This window comes from Pristis pectinata, chromosome 15, assembly GCF_009764475.1.
Source record: "Pristis pectinata isolate sPriPec2 chromosome 15, sPriPec2.1.pri, whole genome shotgun sequence".
Lineage (NCBI taxonomy): Eukaryota > Metazoa > Chordata > Chondrichthyes > Rhinopristiformes > Pristidae > Pristis > Pristis pectinata.
In genome coordinates, this window is record NC_067419.1 from 31,454,438 (window position 1) to 31,478,240 (window position 23,803).

The window sequence follows — 23,803 nt, forward strand, 5'->3', positions numbered from 1 at the left end:
CCCTGTGCCCCAGCCTCTTCAATTTACATTTACATTCTAGAAAGACATGATTATCCAGCAGATATGCATATTTCTTGCCCAGTACAAATAAGTCAATATAGCTTCCAGTCAAGATGCTGACTAGTTCCCCAACTGCAATGAAACTGATAACATAATAATTGTTTCCAAGGGCTTGCACTTGACAGCTCGGGTCTGGCTTATTCACCAAAGACTAAGTGCCTCAGGATCAAACAGTCGATTAAACATCAAGGGGCTCTGGCATTAACCGTCTAAGATATTTTCTAGAATGTTTCCCAAATGAAACAATATTAAACTTAGTGCTTCGTTCATATTCTCAAACCTGGATGCACCATGTATTACCAGCAAATTGGAAAGATGTAAAAGGAACACCCTTAGGCTAGAAGTTTCAGTTCACTTAATATTAACGAGTCTGACAGATTCTCTGCACTCTTTTTGACCAAAGGTTTCTGCCAGGTAGCTGATATATAGCTTATACCTAGAATGGGTACAAACATTCATTTAGTTTGTCTGCTCTAAAACAGTTCACTTAAAATAGCCGGAGAATATGCTAGTGCTTTGAAATCACTTCCAATTGGCAGGGAAATAACGTTAAGCGTACCATCTGATAACTTCCCAGACAGCCATTTCAGGTAAGGTACATTATTGGCATAGGCACTGCCGATATGAATTACATTTGCTGTAAATTAGAAAATAATCTTTAGCAATAAAAAGGAAACTAAACTGTGGGAGACCTGGCCAATTTGCCAGCATTACTAGCAAGTTATATTTTGTCTAATTAGAACCTGCACCCTCCATGTTTCCTTTAATGGTGTAGACCTGGAATGGTTTAAGTTTCAAAACAAAATCGGTTGCCTTTTACTTTATAAGTGGGCTTTGAGCCACTAATGATCAACAGTCATAGACGCGAGGAGCTAAAATGAGTGAGAAAAGTTGTTGAAGAACGTAATTCAAAAGCAAGACACTATATGTTTGTGTTTAAGAATGTAATTTAGAGAATGAGGGCAATTCCAGTCATATATTTTTACTACACCCTCTTTGTAATTCAATGTTTAGCACAATTAAACTGCTACCCACTAACCACAATGCCTTTCACAGATCATAAAGCACCATAGAGTGTAGAAGGCCATTTGGTTCATCAAGCCTGCTCCATTTTATACAATTACTAAAACACAGATTATTTCTCTCATTCTCTCCATTTCAGTTTTTCATTCTTCCCAATTCATAGTTTTACAGGGGCAAAGACATTTCAAACTGTTGCTATCAAGGAAAAGCTATCATTGAATGAACCCAAGTAGGACCCATTATTTCCCAACCATAAACCATGGTGATTGTGGGAGAATTTTAAATCAAGTTGTGCTGATTTGTATTCTCAAATTTAACTAACTTGTACAATTCAGACTTTTATGTAAAGTGAATTCATGTACATTTTAATGTGAATAAGTTTTAATACTTTTGAGATGAAGAATAGAGAGACTTTAGAAAAGGTTCAGAGAAAGGTTAGCAGGTTACCTTTCAAAGGTCTTCAGTTACCAGGATTGACTGAGAGAGCAGGGGCTTTATACTTAAGAAAAAATATGTTGACTTTGAAGAGGTAGGGTTGGGGTCTTTAAGATAACAAAAGGATTAGACCCGCTCCAAGCAAATAGGCTATTTGAGCTTGATAGCTTAGGGAAGAACAAGGGATATAATAAGCATGTAGTTAGATGCCAAGAGGCACTTCCTTTTGCAGAGAGTCAGTGACCTCTGGAATAAGTTGCTGGCACATGCCGCAAGTGTATGTATGCAGAAAGCTGAACATGTTGCCTTTACTTTCTAGGCCATTGAGAAAATTAGCACACTAAGATTTAATTAATTTAAGAAAATGGAGATTGGTGGGTCATGGGTGGTCATTACCTCGTCATGGTGATATTCTAAAAACTTGCTCAATTGACTTTGGGCACTTATTTTTTTAGAAACCTCTCTCAGGAGATTGTGCGGCAACCGGTGGGTTCGGAATAGGAACAGATGGCGGCGTACATGTGTTACACCACACCAGCGTAGGATACACCTGATAGGCCAGTCACATCTTATCCTGTGGAAGACATTATGGGTTACAAGTAGGAAGCCTGGTTCAGAGAGCACAATTCCATGTGTTGTTCTTCCTTGGATTTTGTTCAATTCACTTTATTTCAGGAACTCCATTTTCTAAACTATTTTTATTTCTAGGTTATATCTGGGCAGAAGATATGACCTACTCTTCAGAGGTCATCTGAAGCAGATGCTGGGAAGCATCTCAGACAGGCCCAATGACAGCTTCCTCACTGATCCTCCTATGCCCTTCCCACAGTAGCAAAATCCACTCAAAATATCTACTGCTTATGATTACCTAGCCACTTATGATAGAGCTTATGATCATGTGGAATGTATGTGAAGATGCAATATGACTTAGTTGATTAAGCATCCCTCCCTGCCTTGGTTACTTCTCACTATTGATCCCAGCAATTACTTTATAACAAAAAGATCATTTGACCTGTTCATTTAAAAATACCATCACACAAATCCAAATAGAGAGGCTCTCCAATACCTAATCACAGAGCTTCTTAATGATTTGGACAGGTAGTGCAAGTGAAGTTGCTTTGATTACATTTTGTTACAAGATTCAATTAACATTAATGGAATAGCTACAAACATTTAATGGAAGATTTAATGGGCTGAGTAAAGGAGAAACAAGACATGGGGATCAAGGTTCTTGGAAATGGGAGGGTGGTAGGTGGAGATCTGTTGTCACAGACTCTTGTTCAAATCTGGAATTTAATTGAGGAAAAAATTAAAAAGCTACCAATCAAAGGAGGCGTGCAGGGCAAGACTCCCCCCCCCCCCCCCCCAACATAGAGAGTAGTGGGTGCCTGGAATGTGCTGCCTGGGGTGGTGGTGGAGGCAAATATGATAGGGGTGTCAAAGAGGCTATTAGAAAGGCACATGAATATTTCAGGAACTGGAAGGCTATGGACGTTCTGTAGGCAGAAGGGATTAGTTTAGTTGGGTATTTGATTACTAATTTAATTAATTTGGCACAACATTGTGGGCCAAAGGGCCTGTTCCTGTGCTGTACTGTTCTATCTGTTCACCCAGCTATAGACTCTGGAAATATTCCTTGAAGGTTTCATCCCTACTTTCCAGCATGAACAAAGCCCTGTTGCAGTATGGCTCAGCCTGCGTTAGAAGCCTTCAAACATTTCACCAAATGGACAAATCCATATATCAGCCTGGATACCAATGACCAGTACAAAGAGGAGAACAGCCAAACCCAATAATGTTTTCACCCAATACTTGTGTTTACACCCCCAATAAAGGGTGGCTAGGTGGTAATCAGTGGTTACCACCCACCACCACCATCCCCCACCCTGCCTCAAACCCAAAAGGGAAGACATTCAATTCCAATTCCTAAGGTATTTCCCCACCTGAGAGCAGGTAATTAAGAGAAGTATCAAACTTTGAATCTTCTAGCCCACATCTTATTACACCTTACAGTGCCTTTACTTACAGGGTAATTGAAAGAATTAGGACACTAAGATTTAATTAAAGAAAATAGTATTGGCTCACTATTTCTGGGTTACTTGATGTCTCTGTTTCATCTAACCATTCCTTACTTTCTCCTTTACGACACACTCAATCGTTGACATTTCTTAAAAGAATGCATTAGAATGGGTGATCATGGGTTAACATTTCAATGAAGTTATGGAAGTGAGGAATTTTAGGAGGCCTTTTCAGAGCATGTTCCCAAGGCATATGAATGACACCCACGGTGAGATGAAGGGGAAATCTGGTGGGGGAGAACCAAAGAAAGGAAGAATAATTTGGGAGAATTGTCAGAGTGAGGAAAGACAAAAACAATTTAAAAACATATGATAATTTTATATCTGTGGCACTGGGGCCACTGATGAATGAGTGGCCCTTGCTGCAGAATGGACTGGGGCAGTGGCGAGTTGGATTTGAAGGCCGCGGTTTGTCAAAACAACATGCAAGCAATCTGACTCAGTGACAATGGATAGGAATGGAACTGGTGATGGGGATAACAAGTGTCAAAGGTTATGGGTTTGGTTTTTTTACCAGTGTTAGCTGGAATAACATAGGATGTTTGACAGCACAGAAGCATTAGTGGGCTGTACTGGTAGATGAGGTAGGACAGAGTGGTACTAGCACACAGGATTATGGCTCTATGCCCATACATGATATCAAGTAAATGAGGAAGAGGGAGGGGTTATTGAGAAAAGATTCTTGGATGTTTGCTGAAATGTCAAAGCAGAAGTGGTTGAAGAAACCAAAGTGGGAAAGAGGTGCTGTGGCTACAAGTGGATCGGTAACAGAAAGACTCCATGACACACTTGCTGAGCTGGACCATGGAGGAGATGTTCACAGTACATGGCACGCCAAACTGCCTTCCCCACCTCACCACAGGCTACCCTGGAACTTATTTGTACACAAACAAATGTTCACATTTAGTCTATGAATGCTTCTGAGGCAGTTCATTAAAAAGACCAGCATCTAGATGGTGCCTTTAGAGCCAATTTGTACACAGCAAGACCCATCAAACAGCATTGTGATAATGTCTATATAAAACTGTTTTAGTGACTTTGGTGGGGAGAATGTGTTGACCAAGACTCCAGAATAATTACTTTGTCCTATATCAGATAGTGGCACGTTGGCAGACAGAGCCTTGGGAAGGCATACAAAGCTTCCTCAACTTATCCAAATGGTGGTTCCTCAAAACTGCAGCTCAGAGAACTGCACTGCAGGTCACACCGTGATTACCTGCTCAGGTTTCTGAAAGGAGGTTGGACACTCAGATTTCTGACTCAGGGAGGAACACTGTCACTGAACCAAGTCCAAGACTTTAGAGTTTAAAATATGTAAAACATACCAGAAAAGGGGATCATGCTTGTGAAATTCAGTTGAGTCTGTGAAATGACGCAGACACAATAAATGTAGATCTGATACTACTAAATTAAGGGTATAGTTTAAAAGACACCATCGATTTCTTGGTATGAAAATCCAACTTGTTGACACTTAAGTAGCACATGTGCTCCTTCTCTCTCCACACACACAAATGCGTGATGTTGTCAGAGGTTACTCTTGAATGGTCTGGGACTGTCCCAGGGATTCCTGGATATTTCTAGTATCTTCACGATTAAGGGGGGTAGCATGCCAGTATATTTCTTTATTTACATTTACTTCCTTCATTAACGTTCTAATTAAGTGACCTAAGTACTTCTAAAGACTCACAGACCCCCTGTAATCTTCTTCCCCACCACCACCCGACTAATGAGAAGTTGGATACCTCAAGTTGGGAACAGTTGCATTAAACCAAATAAAAAAGAACAGTAATTACATTTTGACAGAAATCAAAGAGTTTGTGAAGAATGTTGGTTGGTTGGTTAGTTACATAGAGCTGTGAAACACGGATATGGAAATGTTAAATCTTAGCTGGAAGGGGCCTTGGATGGGGTTTCAGGGAAATATCTTCCGAATAAGTCGCACAGAGTTAGAAGCACAATTTCTTCTGTGAATCCCATTTCACAGATTGTTTTTCAGCTTTACAATTTTGGATAGGAAGTATTTTCAGTTTTGACTCATTGGGCTACATTTTAACACAACCCACCCAATGTGAAGTTTCATTAAAAGGACAGAGGGGTCTTGGGTTGAAGTCTCAATGCATCAATGCCTCCGCTATCCCTGTGACTACAACATTCAGTGAAACAGATACAGGATAATTAACTACCCCAGGCACCTAAGGAGCAATACTTCATTAAAAACCATGACCGGTAATTGTAACATCTGAACTCAGTCCAACAATGCCAGGAGAACCTTAGAGTGGCCAGAAGAGGTCAAACTCTAATTTTGCTAAGGTTTCTTTCCAGATCAGGAGCAGAAACACTCTCTGGAACATTCAGGATTCTACTCTCATTCACCATTCCCATGGTCACTCTGTGCCTAATGCCAAGGAAGTCCAGGCATCACATGACTTTCCATGGGAGTCCCCTCCTGCTCCAAATGTGCACAAGCTAACTTCAACCCCGCTAGGTATTTAGATGAGCAATTGGGAAGGCAAAAAATACATTAGCCTCATTGCAAAAAAATTTGGGCACAAGGACGGAGGTATTTTAGACCAAATCCATGGTGCCACTGTGAGACTCCACCTAGAATACTGCATTCAACTCTATGGAAGGATGCATTTATGATGTAAGGAGTGCCTTGAAGGTTCACCAGATTGATTCTTGGGATGGTGGGTTTGTTGCATGAGAAGAGATTAACCTACTGGGTCTATATTCACTAAAGTTGGGAAGAATGTGAGGTAATCTCATTGAAATGTATAAATTTCTTATGGAGTGTGGCAGGGTAGGTGCAGAGATATTTCCTCAGGCTGGCAGGGATCACAGTGCAAAACTGAAGGGTTGACCATTCAGGATTGAGATATGAAGAAATTTCTTCAACCAGAGGGTAGTGAGTCTTCGATATGACTCATCCAAGAAAACTGTAATGGTATTAGCTCAATATGTTCAAGAAAGAAAGATATATTCATAGATACTAAGGAAATCAAGTGATATGGGTTAGTGCAGGAAAAAGGCACTGAGGGAATAGATCAGTCACAATCTTACTGAATGGCAGAGCAGGGGTCAAAAGGTCCACTCCATGTTTGATGTTATCCAGTACTGGAATTACCATCTGACAGACATTTTAACTAGAGTGCTCTGTTAGGACTAATCCAATCAATCTGCTGGAGGAACTCAGCGATCAACCCAAAATGTTGACAGTTCCTTTCCTCCCACAGATACTGCCCGACTTACTGAGTTCTTCCAGCAGATTGTTTGTTGCTCCAGATTCCAGCATCTGTAGTCTCTTCCCTCTCTCTGTTAGAACTATGCTGGGCAAATGGGTCCAAACAATTTCAACTTCCCCCTTGAATCTAGGAGCAATTTTCATAAATGGCATTGTTTATCATATATGCAATGAAGGGTATCTATAACGTGTGGTGGAATTTTTCACTTTGACCTTTTTAATGCCATTACAGAGAGATGCCACATTAGTGATCTTCCAAGTTGAATGCTATCCTCTGCATAGCTAAAAGGCTTGGCAATATTCCAACCAAGTTTGTTTCATCAAATTGGAACTATTTGCGTCTATACAGTTAAATAAATTGATTTGCAAGCACAAGGGCTCAGCTAGTGTTAGCAGTCGACTCAATGAGAGACAGTGATCACAAAGGTCCAAGTCTGAGCAGTAATCAACGCTAGGACAGATGATCTCTGCCATTATGGTGGAGCTGTAGGGACTTGGTTCTACCCTTGCTAGGGAGTAGTTGGTCTGCCCTTGCCCGGCACAAAAGGATGTTTGTGATTATCAGGCATCGAGCTAGCAGGCTGTAGATACCAAATGCCCCAAAATCAGCCTGCTACAGCCCACAGGGGTTGAGATGGGGGAATCTGGGTTATGGGTCGCACAGCAAGAGCAGCCCGAAGTAGGAGTAATTCTCTGGGCCTCTCAAAACTTAGAGGCAAAGCCAAGTTATCATTGGTGGGAAACATCACAATACACAACTGAACTATTTCCTACCTAAAACTGTTACCATTAGCCCACTGAAACCAGTCTTCAAACTACACAACCTAACTTAGATGCTGTGCCATTAACCTCTGAAATGGGCTTGGCCACAATATTGGACTTTGTGTGTCATTAAACTCCCATCTCAGCCCAGCCTCTTGAGCCAGTTTTATTTTAAATAAATATTTAATTAAAAAAATTATTATACACCAAGCGTTATTTTTCCACTCTCACTGTACTGATTAACATTTGTTCACACTTCTTAACTTCGCTAACAGAATGTGGTGGATTCGAATGAATTATTTTAATGAAAACAATGCTTGGAAATTCTAACAGCAGATTAAAAATGTTAAGACAACAAAAAGAGACTACAGATCCTGGAATCTGGAACAAAAAAAATGCTGGAAGAGCTCAGCGAGTCAGGCAGCATCTGTGGAGGCAAAAGATTTATGTCGACATTTTAGGTCAAGATCCTGCATCACCCTGGTGTAGGGTGTCAACCAAAGATTGTTAGTTCTATGTAGTGACATAAAAATAGAACAAGCTAGTAAAATAATGAGAGTGCAGGATCAGTTACATATTGCTCACACTTAAGCTGCAAATGTCCCAGTCTACCCTCAATTACATAGCAACTTATTGATTACATTCTCTCACAGAATTGAACTGGAACAATGATGTAAATTGTTTGCCAGGCAGAATCTGTACTGTGTACTGTCCACAAAACATTTATTGTAACCCCCTGAAAGGAATTTAAAATTGAATTACGATTCGAGCCTGTGTTCTTTAATCTAGGGAAGCCAGCTTCCAGACAGTTGTCAGAGTGGTTGTTGAGGGAGCAAGCAAAAAGAAAAGAGCAAACAACCCCAACTTATCAGAAACCTGCTGGATCTTATCAAGTATCATGACGATTCATGAGCTCTGGACAAGAAGCTCAGGCACCTACACTCAGCCAATAGGCCTCTTCACTAAATGTACGGTTCAGTTTTGTGCAGGAAGGATACTAAGATTCTCCCAGCAAAATGAAGAAAAGACCAGAATTTGCTGGAAAGATGAAGGAACACAAGTAAATATTTTTAAATAAATTTCCATTGCAGGCACGTCATCCCTCATTTCCTCTCTTCTCCGAGGTACAACTTCAAGTGCATTTGTTCCCCTCTGATACCTTACCCATGAAAAGCTGCAATGTCTCTTGCCCTGGATTCCCACCATTCACAGACTATCAGGAGCCATGTGACTTTCTGGAGACCAGGAGTGGACCAGCAGCACCTTAATGAAGTGTGGAGTCCACATAACTTGAGTCCACTCTCCCCTTAGAAGCCTCAACACATCTGAAGCCCTGCCATTTAGTTGCCTATAAGGCATTGCAACTAGCTAGTTGAAGGCGAGTGATACAAGTGACAATGGCCTCTAGATTAGAAATTATTAATAAGACAGGATTCTTTATATAAAAAGATGGAAATTAAAGAATTCTGATTAACTTTCTTTCATATTTGGACTTTTATTTTGATAGGGAACAACAATAACATAATTGGGAGGACTGGGTGGGAGCATTACCAAAGCAGTCAGTGAGAGGGAACCAGATAAATGCATGCAATGAAACAACATATTCAGCTCAGAGCTGATGGTTCAAGATCCACTACGATGACTTGAACACAAAAAGCAAGGCTGACATTCTGATCCCCTGGTGAGAGAGTTAGAGATCCCAGCATTTGGACAAGATGTTAAATTGATATCTCATCTGATCTTTAAAGACTAATTCTAATACAGAGTGTGAGAGTTATCCCAGTCCCGGCCAAAATGTCTTACTCATTCAACATCACAAAGTGTTTTTGGATACTACCTCATTGCTGCTTGCGATAGACTGCTGTGTACAAACAATGATGAAAACTGCTTCATCGTCTCAAAATTGCTTTGGAACATTGAGTTGTGAAATGTGTTGTGGAAAGGCAAGTCTTTCTTTATCTCTACTAATGTTGATGCAGCTCTCTTACTGGATTCAGTGACTTCCTTGACACAGCTCTATCAATGACGGTAGCAGTGGTAACAGTTGAAACAAAAATAGTGACAGATTGGAAAAAGGGAAGTCAATTCCGTTTTATACATGTCCTTTCCCTCTCCCAGAGAGAAAAGAAGAAGGTCTTATCACCAAGTTATTGAGTGTAATAATGGAGATCTTTCTTAAAAACAAACTGCATCTAATCTTTTGCTTTAAATTGCGGTCTGCCAATTGTGCATACGAAATGAAATGGTCGCTACAATGAGCTCCAGTGAAGCTTGAAAAGTGAGCAACCAACTGACCCAGCCAACAGTCTGCAACCTTAATTGGCCCTCTCCCACAAGAAAGGATCATGAAATATGCACAGTACATCAGATCAACTCCCGAGGTGCATTTCAAACATAAACCTCACCAAAAAATTTCAAAAGATAGGCAGTAGCAACTTAAATAAATCATGATAAAAGTAAATCAAATGCAGCTATATATTAAAATGGAAGATAAAGGTGGCAAAAGCTAATACCACAAAAAATAAGAGGATCTACAATGGTGTAAATTATCTCCAGTTAACAACATTATAAGTATTGGAATAGACTGTTCAAATTTATTACATGAATTAAAACTAAACAATACGACAAACCAAACAGGCAGCACCTCTTAACTACCTGTAGCTGTTCATGAGTATCGTTCATTGCAAACAGCATTTATTTGTCAATTTCAACTAATATGTGATCAACTATTCAAAGCTCTTACACTCCAGTGCAAAATCCCACATGATTTCAAAACACCATTGATGGTATCTGAAAAGTGAACTTTGCTATTCATATCTCCAAAGTATTCTTCAACGCTTCCAGGAAATCAGAGCTTGCCTTTCCTTTACTTCAATAAAACTAAGTCAGGATTGCTGTTTATGGTGACCACTACTGGAATGTGTGTGTGTATATATAGGTGTAGGTGGAACTTGTACTTGGCTGAGATGACTCTTCCGTACAAATATCTGATTTGCTGTCTTGCTCTTTGAGTTTCCCTCTGCTAGCACATGAGCAATGGTCCTAAATCCACCTCTGCAATCACTTGAACCAATGAGGTTACCTTCAGCTGAAAATCCACACTTGGATAATTCTTTAATCCAATCAGGTGTGCATAAACTCAATAGGCTATGAGATCTAAAGCTTGTTCAGGTTATTTGTCTCTATGATGCATGAGAAATTAAGATCAATGAAAAGTTCCTACAACAGATGATTTTATTTTAAATCAGATGTTTATCCAGGAAATTACTGGGGAGAAGCTACCTTAACTCTCCTGCAGCCAATTAAAATTACCCAAGTTATTTAACTGCCATGACTGTTGCTGTGTGCTGGCTAAGGCAGTGTTGAGGTCACTGGCTCAAGGCCTTTTAATGTACTCCTGTTGAATCCTATTCGTGATCTGACTCCAGTTTTTGCTGAGAATCCTGAGCAAGAAACTACATGCAAGCTTCCTGCTTGGAGTCACAAGAGGCCTCTCAAGGTAAATACAATACTTAAAAGAAAGCCCTGTGGGGCCAGGAGGGCGAATATGATTTTCTGGGACAAAGAAGAAAATCTTAGATTTTCTCCGTCACAATACTGCATCCCAGCAAAGTGTCTGGGTTCTGTGCAACACCTCGGCAGCTCATCCTGTGCACCTACCTGCTTGCTGTGTGACCTGTGGGCCATATCAGTTTCTGGCTTTAGTCCCTTGTGCTTTGAATGTCAGATACATCTGTCTGATTCCAACCTTTCAGATCCCATCAGGTTTCTGACTTAATGATCATTGTAATCGAAAAAATTGCTACAGAGACACAGGTCACCAGCCCCAAAAAGTATGGGTTAAATATATCACTAAGAAAATGAGACCAAGCATTATGATCTTACACGTCTAAATACACCTTAAGGCACTTCATGGCTGATCCTGCCTTTCTTGTTGGCATTTGTGAATGTAATTTAACTACTGGTGGGACTGCAGTGTTGTTCCACTGAGTGCAACACAGTGTTGTTCAATTGTGAGAAAAATTGTAAGCAACGATGACTCAAATTCAACCAGGCCATAAATGCATACATTGTACAGGCAGTGGAGATGAAACACACACAGTTGCATATACAAGTGGAATGTCTCTTCAAGTCTTCATTTATCAGCCCTGACCACCCAGCTTGCTCATAAATACATGCAGCACATTTGTACAGCCAAGGTTTATCAAAATCTTAGCAGGCCACATAAAAATTCAGTCAAAATCAAGACCTTTTGTAAATCCCCTTGGCCCCACCTTTATAATAACAATGAAAAACTACGAAAAGCAAAGCTAGATTAAAAGGATTAATGGTCTGTTCAGGTACAAAATTAAAACCCGAATTGACCAAGGAGAATCTGAACCCCTGGAAAACCTGGTGGATTTTTAATTTGCTTTTCATATCCAACCCGATCTGACCCTACCATTATTGTAAATATAATAATGTCAAACATGTTAAGTCTCACATGGGGTATACCTAACAGATGCCAGAAGTAATTTTGGGAGGCATTTGCAGCAAAGGAAAAAACCTTGCTAAAACGTATTCATTAAGTCTCAGCTGGCCTGACCCAGCTGAACCTGACCCGCATCTGAATGTTTTATCAGGATATACTCCTGATCAATCTGAGCCCAACACGGTCAGTTCCCATTGGGTTTGGGTTGTGTAGGTAGGCTCTGAAAGGATCAGTGAAACCCATTAAAAATAACTCCAGATGTTAGAAATTCTGTTGCGATTCCAAATGAAAATGTTTAGGGAAACAGTTGACCTGTTCCTACCTCAGTTTCTTTGTGCATATAAAGAGGGTAAAAACTGAACCCCTGAAGCGATGCTGAGGACTTGGGACCATGAAGTTTCACCGTGACCTCTTGGAATCCAATCAACGTGCATCAAGTCGAGACAAAATAAAGCATAAACCTAGACTTTTTGCTTGGGTCAATGGAAGAAAGATGGAGCTTTATTTAATGCACAAGCTGGGTACACATTCTTGAACTCAGACATGAAACTAGCAGGTCACTCGGTAAGTTATTCCATAACTGTGGAGACAGGTCTTACAGCTGATAAGGACATCTAGGTTTGGGACAAGAGTTTCTCAATGGAGATACTTGGAAACTGGGTATGAGAACATACACTTGTATACCCATGGCTCAATATCCAGAGTTGCATACAGGAAGGTAACCCATGTTCAAACTCTGCACTTGCAGCATTATTTAATGAGGTGTGACTACCCAATGATCAGGAGGATGGCAGCGATGCATTCACATAATTTTGTGATAAGTTGTGCTGCTCAGTTCACCTGTAATGAGAAGCTCATGATGTCTTGCATCAATCTGCTGTGACACAAATCTACACTTGCTAATTCACCAATGGGGAGAGGGAGAAGAGGTCAGGTGGGTTAGTTGTCAGGTTACGTTGACATCAGGATAGTTGTTGCTTTGAATCAACAATGCTGCACCTGGACAATTCATCACTAGAGTACAGAAACAGATGTTAGTAGATGATGCCAAGTCACGAGCAGGGCATGGGGAAGCGTGAATTTCAACAACAGGACACAGGTATCAGGCTGAATTTGGAAGATCGGCTGATGAGTTGTAATTAATGTGGCCAAATGCAAGGACTGGGGAAATGGAAATAAATGGCGGCAGTGTCTGCTACAATTCTGGTCACAGGATGATGACGACAAGATTGGGGGTTGTGGTTGATAACTCTCTGAATCTAATGGCACTATTTGCAAGAGAAACAAGGTATTGCGTCTACACAAGACATGCAGTTGCCACAGAGTGAATACTACACATAACTCCACTGAATAGAATGGAACAATAATGTTCATGCAAAGGAAGAGGAATAGCCCATTTGGCCCCTCAAGCCCGTTTTTCCACTAAATATGATAATGACTGATCTGAGAGACATCTATATAGTTGGGAGTAGGAATACCCATGGTCCTGTGCCTGATATCCGTTAACACCTCTGGGAACAAAAATCAACCTCAAACTTAAAATTAACTATTGATAATAACTTTAACTAACAATTGAGAGACTTGAACACTTCCACTGTGCTTTATGCATAGAAGAAATGTTTCCTACCTTCACCTCTGAAAGGCTGGCTTCAAGTTTTAACTATATCCCCCCTGTCCTAGGTTTCCTTTTAAGTAGAAATAGTTTTGGTCTATCCTTTTAATAATATTATGAAAATATCAATCAGATCACCCCTTAAAGTAAATTTCTAGGGAATTCAATCCTAGTTTCTCATTCTTGTGATTTAACTCTTGGAGTACAAATTTACACTGTGCTTTCTCCAAGGCCAAGATATCTTTTTCAAGATGCCCAGAGATGCTCACAGGTCACCAAGCTATGGTTTCACTAGAGTTTTACCGTAATATGAATTTACTTTCCTCACATGATACAAAATGCTCAGATCTGGCAGTAACACTGGTGGAAAAGCTTCAGGTCAATGATTTACTGTCTTTTTCTATCATTTGCTGTTTTTATTTTAGATTTCAAGCATCTGCAATTTTTTTGCTTTTCAGCATCCTCTAAATAGAAATATAACTTTCTCTCCTACTGTGTCAATTGTTAATCAATAAGAGAAATGGTTGAAACCCTTCTAAATATCACATGGAAGTCACAAGCCACAGTGCACCTATGGAGAACATTCCCAATATCCCAACTATCCATTTTCTGCTACTCAGACTTTTTCTTAATTAGGCAAATAATTTGCTCTCAATTCCACAAGTTTTAGCTTTAGCTCTTAAAAGGGAAGGATTTTATAATGTGTTTTCTGGAAGTCCATATAAATAACATCCATAGACATTTTTCTGAGACTATTTTTAGACAACTTAAAAAAATTTCTAGTAGGATTTTCAGGCATGACCTTACCTTTTAAAGATCCATACTGCTTCCCCCGATCAACTGAAAATTTGAGCCACCATCTCCCTGATAATGGATTCCAGCAATTTCCTGACAGATAACTCGCAGCTTTCTCATCCCTACTGCCTTTTAAAAGCTAACTGACATTTGCAATTTACCAAAGTAAGGGTTCCCAAATTAAGGGAGTTTGGGAAGATTACAATTAGGGCATTTGCAATGTTTTTTTCCTAATTCTTTAAAGATCCTGGGATGGAAGCCATTTACTTCAGTGGATGTGTCATTCTTTAGTGACACATGGCTCAGTACTATGATTTGCTTCCATTAATTTTGGTGAGACCCCACTCCTGATTCAATACTACTTCCCAGAATGCTATCTTCCAACTTTGTTCCAAATAATGACACACAGTAAAAATTCAACATCTTTGCCATTTCCTTATTTTCATTTACAAAAAAAAAAGATCCTGTTAGAAGTTTGCAAGGGGCCCCACAGAAATGCAAAGTAGTGCTGGAAGAACTCAGCCAGTCAAGCAGCATCTGTGGAAAGAGATCAGTGGAAACCAGTTAAGTTTTCAGATTAATGACCCTTCCTCATAACCACGGGAAGAGTGGAAGGGTCATTTTTTTGAAGCAGAGCTGCGGGGTGGGGGGGGGGGGGGGAGATTGAAGCACAAGACAAAAGATCATGTGGCGATAGGATAAGACAGGTCAGGTGATAAGTAGCACAAGTAGTGACCATTGGCAAGGCAATTAAAATAAAAAACACTATGAGAATGGGATATCAGCATGATCATGATAAGAGCACAGTTTACTTCAGATTGGAAAATTCAACGTTTATTCCAGGAGATTGCCAAGTGCCTTGACAGAAGATAAGATGTTTACATTTGGCCTCACTATGGCAGTAGAGGATGTCACAGACAGACAGGGGGAGAGAGGGAGTGGGATTGAGAATTAAAGTTTCAGGCAACAGGAAGCTCAGGGTCACCCCTACAGACCAAGTGCAAGTGCTCCGCAAAGCCATCACCCAATCTGTGTTTGGTTTCTCCAATGTAGAGGAGGCAACATTGAGAACACTGAATGCAGTAGACTAGATTGCAAGTGCAAGTGAATCACTGCTTCACCTGGAGTGATTGTCTGGGTTCCTAGATGGTGAGAAGGTGAATGGTCAGGTGGGGCATCACTTCTGTTTACATGGGAAGGTGTTGTGGGATGGGGAGTGGTGGGTGGGGGCTGAAGAGTGGACTGGGGGAGTCACAAAGTGAATGACCCCTGCGAACTGAAGAAAGGGAAGATGTGACTAGCGGTGGGATCATGTTGGAGCTGGCAAAAATTGCAAAGAATAAATGTATTGAGTGCGAAGCTGGTGGGGTGGAAGATGAATACCAGGGAACTCTGTCTTTGTAATGTCATGGGGAGAGGGTTTGAGACAGATGTGCAGGAAATAGAGGTGATGTGGTTAAGAGCTCCGTCCACTATTGCAGACGGGAAGCCATGTGTCAGGACGCAAGAGGACATTTCAGAGGGACCCGAGCAGAAGGCCTTATCTTTGGAACAAATGTAACAGAAACAATCAAACAAACTGGGGAAAAATGAATGGTGTCCTTACAGGAGACAGGGTGAGAGGGTGTATAGTCATGGTAGCTGTGGTTCCATACAGAAACTGGCTATTCCCATTGCTGTACCATAAGAGGCATTGGGAGAAGTGCAGACACGAAGAACCAAGGTGGTGCGGAATGTGCCGAAGCTATATGAACTGCTTAGGCTGAAGAAATGCTTCAACAGAATATACAATTCAAGATTTTTTAAGTGAAAAGATAAATTTAACTCCAATCTGAAGATTTCCGCAACTGTCGGGACAGGAACGTGGGTACAAGCTTTGAAAGAAGGTGCTTCCAATAGGTTAAAGTATGTGCAAAGGATGGCAAACATATGGAGTCCACTGCTCAGGGATCCAGATAATGTGGGAAAATTAGAGAGAATTGGATACATATTTGAGAGGGACTGAAAGGCATTAGTTTCCAGGACTTACCAGATGGACTACAAAGTCTTCCATTACACTTCAAGGTCAGGTAAATAGGATTCTAGGGCATTTTTGATATTTGACCAGCCATTCTGACTCACTAATTGACCCTAGAGAGGAGTAGATCTGCCACTGAGGGCCCATAATTCTTCCTATTTAATTCAGATACCTCTGCATGCCAGTGCCCGAAATGAGTAGAGCGATCTCTACTTGTCAAGGGGGGGGAAAGATTGCAAATGCTTCAGCAAATTGTGTTCCTACAGGGAATGTGTATGCATTTTGTACTGCACAAAAAGAAAATCTATTCTGTGGAGATTTTTCAGTTATTTGGTTTGAATGAAGTGATGGGATTTCCATGTGTCAAGCTGATGAAACAAAACTCACTAAGATTGAGAACCAGTGCAAAAAAATTGCTGGTGTTAAGCTCCATTAATGGTTCAGGTGGCAAAATCAGATACTTGTTTCAGTTCCACAAAACTCAGTGGGTGGCTGGCTGGGGCAGGGTCACTGCTACTAAATGCCATCCACTGATCCTTGCCAGAAAGTGCACGTCAGTAGCTGCTGACTTAGAATGCAGTCAAGCATGGCCGCGAGGTATCCACAATGGAACAGTCTGCCAGTACAGCAAGAAGTCGTAACTTAAATTGTGCATTTATATAGTGCCTTCCACCACCCTGGGGCATCACAGAGTGATTTACAGCTGCAAAGTATTTTTTCCAAGTGTATTCACTATTTTTATTTATGCTGTTGGAAGCAGAAAGGGGAGGGCAAAAGATGCACTGATGTGTGCACAATAACTCCATTTAAACAATATACATTTTTGCAGATATTAATTAGGACTAGCAAGAAAATGCCCCATTTAAAAGGGAAGAGGCATCCTCAATATGGCACACAAATGTTGGAGATCTATGGAGGGTTAACCGGAATTGCTAGTACTATCTCTCTCCTGGCTTATGGCCAAAAGATTGCAGTGAAACTGAAGCTTTGAAAATTAATGTACTCATTATGGTGCATTGGTCCTGTGTGCCGTGGACATCTGATTTTCAACCAAACATTGTACTGTATGAGAAGCTGGACATATATGCTTCAAAATAAAAAAGCTTCTTGACTTTCCAGTCACTTGGATTATCACCACCACACTGACAAGAATGTGATCTGCAAACTAAATTTCTAATTGTGGATCAAGTTTGCTCTTTCCACTCCAGTTACCAATCCTCACTATACAAGAAAAGGTTAGCTGAAATAAAAAGGCCATGTGTACGTAACCCCAAAGTCTACTACAAGATCAGAAGTTTTAAAACTGATCCAGACTACCACATGGTAAAGACATCTGTTACGATACAGTGAAGGAAACAGATGGAAAAGCAAGAGATTCCACAGAATGTAGTGTAAGATTTACATTATCCGCCATGAACTTCCATGTAGTCCCCATGTTTATACAATTTATCACTATTTCCTCAGACAGCTGAGATTAGGAAGCCCACATGAGCTCATGTCCTTGTTATTAACTTCAACTTTGAAAGCAGTTCAGGGTCTCCACTTCCCTACTCCAGATAGTTCTTTGCTTAAAGCCATTACTTTATATTGCAATAAAAGTCCACACTACCTGAGCAGGCTTCTTCTGGACCTCTTGCTGCGGCTGAAAAAAAAATAAAATTACAGTTAGATTCCATCAAGTATTTGTGCTGATTTTACTTGCCTTAACTGTAAGCATATCAACACATCAGTGTGAAATAATTTTCCCCGTTTTCTGTAAAGGAAAATGGACCTTTCACCTTCAGATCCATTTCCTTCCACACCTCTCATTTCTTCCTAACCTGTAGGCTTATACCTGCATATCCCTATAACCCTTCAAAACAGAAGAAACGTTATACTAAGAAAACAGGGCTTTGGTTACGCAGTCTGAATTAATTTGACTTCTGCATGCCGTGGCTAAAAGAAACACTCTGAGAGAGTTGCCAGCTCGCTGGCTTTTTTCCCTGACGTTTTTTTTTCCATGAATTAAGTCCTGACAGTTCAATGAGGGGAAAGACAATGTCTGAATCCAGGCCAGCGTTGGCTCCTTGCCCAGTATGTGTCAGAGTAATTTTACCAGCTGCCCTTCCAAAAAGCACTCAATCCTCCCATAATCTCAACAAATGGACCATCGATGACTGCAGAGACAGAAAGAGGCGGGGGCAGGGGTTTACCAATGCTTATTCTCAACCCTTCTCACCCCACCATCAAGTAAGCTCCTGGCCAGGCCCCACCATCTGATTTTTATGAATGGCTTCAGGAAAACAGATTGAGTGCGATATATTTCTAATTGTCATTCATGAAAAAAGGCAGGATTTACACATTGCTCAGAAACCTGGTAACAATTGAAGTCGCAGACCTTATTAACAAGTGCCTCAGGTTGTACTCAGAGTTATTGGCTTTTGGGTTCTTCCGAGAGATTTAACCCTATAAATACCTGGTTTCCTTGCATCAAAAGGAGCAGGATTTGCACAGACAACACCCTCCAGTCATTTTGCATTGCTAAAATGTATTGCTTAATACTGTTAGGCCATAAATCAAAATGTACATTGTACTAATTTATATCAATAATAAAGAAATGCTATGCTCAGAACTGTTTTAACAGCACTGTCGTGTTACAGACATAGTGCAAGCACAGATGATGAAATACTACACCACACAGCAAAAGCTGCATTGTTGCTTAAATGAATTTGAGGCAAAATCTTGGAAGCTCTTCAAATCATACTTAACAGAAAAGGAATTTTCTGTCAGTAGAAAATTACCAAAGGCCAGACCCTGTGTAGCTGGGGTTTCTTTAAAACACCGCGTGTTTTGTTTGCGGCACTCTCCAACTTTTTTTTCTAAGAAATCTGCATAAAATCTTCCCATGTCCCCAGATCTGGAACCAACTACAGCGCAAGTGGTGGGTACACAGTCTTTTGTTAATTGCCCGATATCCCACTGAAACAGCCACTGGGTTCACAAAGCTTCAAGTCTAGTGTATGAATGAGCCTCTGCATATTCTAGACTTGAAATGAGACACCTTTGCAATTCAATCGAAATAAATGTTCAGTTTATGATGGGGGGGGGGGGGGGGGGGGAAGGAAGAGGAAAACTGCTATATCCAATGAAACAGATTGGATGATATCTCTTACGAATTGTTATGCTCTTAGACTATTCCAAATGTGTGCATTTTCCTCTATGCAGTACAGTGCTTTTATCAAATGATAACATTACATTGTATTGTTCTTAGCCTTTACCAATCAACAGTTCCTCCTAACGGAAGAAAATTGGTTATAGCTCTTCGTGCATAGTGAGTTGTAAAGCAGATCGGGCTGCTGCTTCACAGTTCATGCAGCCAATTTCAAACCTGACCTCAGGTACTGTCTGCATGTTCTTAATGTTTCCATGTGAGTTTCCCCTGGATACTCTGGTTTCGTAGAGTCATACAGCACGAAAACACACTCTTCAGCCCACCGAGTCTGCATTGATCATCAAGCACCCATTTATGCTAATCCAACATTAAACCCATTTCTCCCACATTCCTATCAACTCCACCTAGACTCTACCCCTCACCTACACATCAGTAGCAATTTACAGTGGTTAATTAACCAACCAACGTACATGTCTTTGGGATGTTGGAGGAAACCAGAGCATATGGAAGAAAGCCACGTGGTCACGGGGAGAATGTGCAAACTGCACACAGACAGCACTGGAGGTCAGGACTGAACCTGGGCCACTGGAGCAGTGAGGTAGCAACCCTACCAGCTGTACCACCCTTACTTGCAAAGATGTGCTGTTTGGTAGATTAATTGCTTACTTTAAAATTATTGTTGATGGGTGGGAGGAAAATTGGGATGGAGTTGATGGATGTGTGATAAAGAATAGGTTACAGGGAAATAAGTGGGGTAATGGGATTGATAGGATTGCTGAGAGCTGGCATAGATTTGATGGGCTGAATTGCTACCTTCCAAGTCGCAAGGAAATAGGGCAATTGCAGTATTTGATCCTTAAGCCCTTTAAGCATAAACATATCATTGGGATGATGCCTCCATCAAAATGCAGCACTGCCATAGCACCTCACCAGCACTGCTGAAGGCTAAGTGCAGGTGGCAGTGTTTTTTTTTCTTTTCCCCCATGATATCTGGGGTCTGGAACCAACAGAGTGGTGGCTGCAAAATCCATCATTACATTTAAAATGTACTTGAATGAGCACAATGAGGGCAGCAACCTACAAGCCTACAGACTGAGAACAGGAAAGTAAGAGCAGTCGAGACAGGTCCATGTTTGAACAGCTTGATCATGGGCCGTGGCCTCTTTCTGTGCAGTAAATTTAATCCCTCAGACCAACAAATACATCATGTGGCCATTGCTTCCCTGTACGTTAGTTAACTAATCCTATTGAATGAAAGTATTTATGAGCAACTAAACAATTACGACACATAGCTTTTCCACATAAACACTTCATCTTGCTCCAATTTCCTCCAACTCTTTGCTCTCCCAAGTTGCCACCACGCCACACCCTCCAGGAGCCATTAGGAATCCTCCCGACTGATTCTTCCTGCTTTTTGTAATTTGTTAAAAAAAAATTAACTAACAGAGCCTTCATCAGTCACCTCACCGTTTCCTGGAGCTCAATCTGGATATGCGTTGCAGCAGATTTTAAATAGGCATTTGTTTGGACTCTACGGCAGTGAGCATAAATCAGTCTCTGCTGTCATACTATTCAGCACGTTTTTACGTACCAGGATCAACCAGATGGTAAGTTCTGCTAGAAATGCACTATCATAAGACACTGCCAGTTGCCAAACATTACCCATCTTGCCATGACAAAGAAGCTGTGAACACAAAATAGAAAAAGGAATAGTCCACCTTGCCCCTCATGGCCGATATGCCCGAGGCTTCGACTCCTCTTCTGTACCAGTCCCCTATCGCTCTCAATTCCTTGATCTTTCAAAAATTTATCTATCTCCTCCTTAAATACCCCTGATGGTTATACCCCACCTCCCTCCAGCCAGAGATTCATCACCTTTCAGAATGCTGGCACAAATTTCTATGAAATCCCTCACATCATGGAACCACTATACCGCCAACTAGTGATTCAAACAAAGTGATGAGGAGCACTCTGGGAAGACGGCAAGTGGGACTAGGTAGCTTGCTCTTAAGATATGGCTGGTACACTCTTGAAGGGCTGAATGGCCTCTTTCTGTACTATTAACATTCTAAGGTGCTGCATAACTCATACTACAGATGTTCCACCCTGGGCCAAACACCATTTCCTCTTTCCCCATATTATTTTAACATATAGTAGCAGCTCAATGTAGACAATGAAAAAAAGCTTTTAAAAACTGAAAGAACATCACAGAACAAACTGAACCAATTACATGATTTGATTTATCTTATATGGTGCTGAAAACTGTTGGTCTGGCACCATTCAGAGTGAGGTCACACTACATTAACCTTGTGCATTATCATTTCCCGCCTCTCCTTTGGGCTCATTACCAGCTGTGCCTCATTTCCAGCAGCGAAACATGTTGCCGCTGGGGCAAACTCTGAATGGGGGACACCGAGATTGGACTGGAGTCTAGGATCTGGGGAGCAGGGTTGGCGGGGGAGAGGCTTCACAATCCAAAACTAAGGTACACAAAAATCTGATGCAAAGTTCCTGTTAAACAGTGGTCGATGTATTCTAAAGTCAGGAGAAGAGTCCAGAATTGGCAGTGTGGTGGTAGAAGGCTACAGAGATGGAGGCTGGGGAAGTGGGCGAGAGGCGAGAGATGCAAGCCGAGAAGATTATTTTTGCCTCTTTTCCCTGCCCTTTCTTTCTGTGCTTTGCCTGCTCAAGGACAGCCTACTGATTCTTGAAATACCAGCTCCTGATGCGAAATGAAGGCAAAAGTTTCTCACCTCAAAAGGACCCAGCAAGGCAAATAGTATTAATATTTTTAGAAATAGAGCAATTAATATCAGATCATGTTATTTCACATTGTCAGTAGTTCACATGATCATATGTCCAAGAATACCTCCAACCAGAGATTCCACTTACATATATCGATTTTTTTTATTTCTTTAGATTTGCAAATAGTGATGCAAAGTGCTCAAAAAGAGAAAGGGGACTTTTTATTCAGCACTTAAGAAATAAAAAGAGTGAACCAAACAGCTTCTTGACACTATCTGCCGTTCAATAATTGTTGGTGTCAGCTCAACATTCCTGCCTGAACCCTACAACTTTTAAATTTCTTCTAGTCTGAAAATCTGCACAACCTGTATTGATTGCATTCAACTGAAACACGATGATAAAGATGCAGTCATTATTCCTTTTTCATAGGTCATAGATATGTTTGCAGAGTCTGGCTGACCCAGGGTGTCAATACTCATCTATTTGGACCACATTGTTTTGTTTCATAATGATAGCAACGAAACCAAAATGTCAATTTTTATATTTTTGGCTAGACTCTTAAAGCCCAACCTGAGCAGCTTTTGCTCATGGTTTGTGTGTTATTTAAATACCTTAATGCCCATGCAGACATAATCTATCAATGAACACTGCATTTTTTTCTTTAGTTATCAAATTCCTCATAGCTACTTGCCTCCATTTTAAGCATATTCATTTTACTTTACCATAACAACCAAGTTCAGAAGTATCTTATGATGGGTAAGAACTTGTCAATGCTCAAGAGTAGCAAATAATTTCACAGTACATCAAATGTGGAAACGCGCCACAAGTGGGCTTTTCCCGAACCACCAGCTACTAGCCCAGATTGGCAGCTATGTCCTTCGGGCTTGGCCAGTTTCCTCAATGGTGGTACTGCTGAGTCAATATTGGTGAAGTTCCCTACTCAGAGTACATTCTGTTCCATTGCTACTCAGGCAGCTTCCTCATTAAATTGTGCCCATTGGTTCAACCTGTCGTCATTATTTTCAATTTTTCCTGAATGTTGAGCATTAAAAGAGACTATTGTGTTTAGATATCATAAACCAAGATAGTCAAGAGCTTCTGGCTGCAGCCAACCAAAAGTCTGTTGTAGCACTGAATACAATCCCAGTATTCATTGACAAATTCAACTAAAATATGTAACCATGGTCTGTATCTCATTATCCCCAACAACTGGATTTTTAAAGCTGCCTTCAATTTTGCCAAACTGATACACATTATCTAATAGGAAACAGGAATTTGATAGTCTGTTCAAAGTAGGATTGTAATATGTAGATTATTCCAAAACACCTTTCATGGTTTCATAGAGACACATACTCCAGAATGTATGTGACATTACCAGAATGCATGTAATGAACTGTGGGATAGGTCAGCCAA

General features: G+C 40.7%; 1 protein-coding gene across 1 annotated transcript in view; it reads right to left on the reverse strand.

Annotated features, from left to right (window-relative positions):
• hmga2 (high mobility group AT-hook 2) overlaps positions 1–23,803 on the reverse strand; it is a 127,464-nt gene that overhangs the window by 3,929 nt on the left and 99,732 nt on the right. Inside the window, exon 4 of the mRNA XM_052030469.1 lies at positions 18,104–18,136. Coding sequence (XP_051886429.1) covers positions 18,104–18,136 — 33 coding nt within the window. The remainder of the gene's footprint in view (positions 1–18,103; positions 18,137–23,803) is intronic.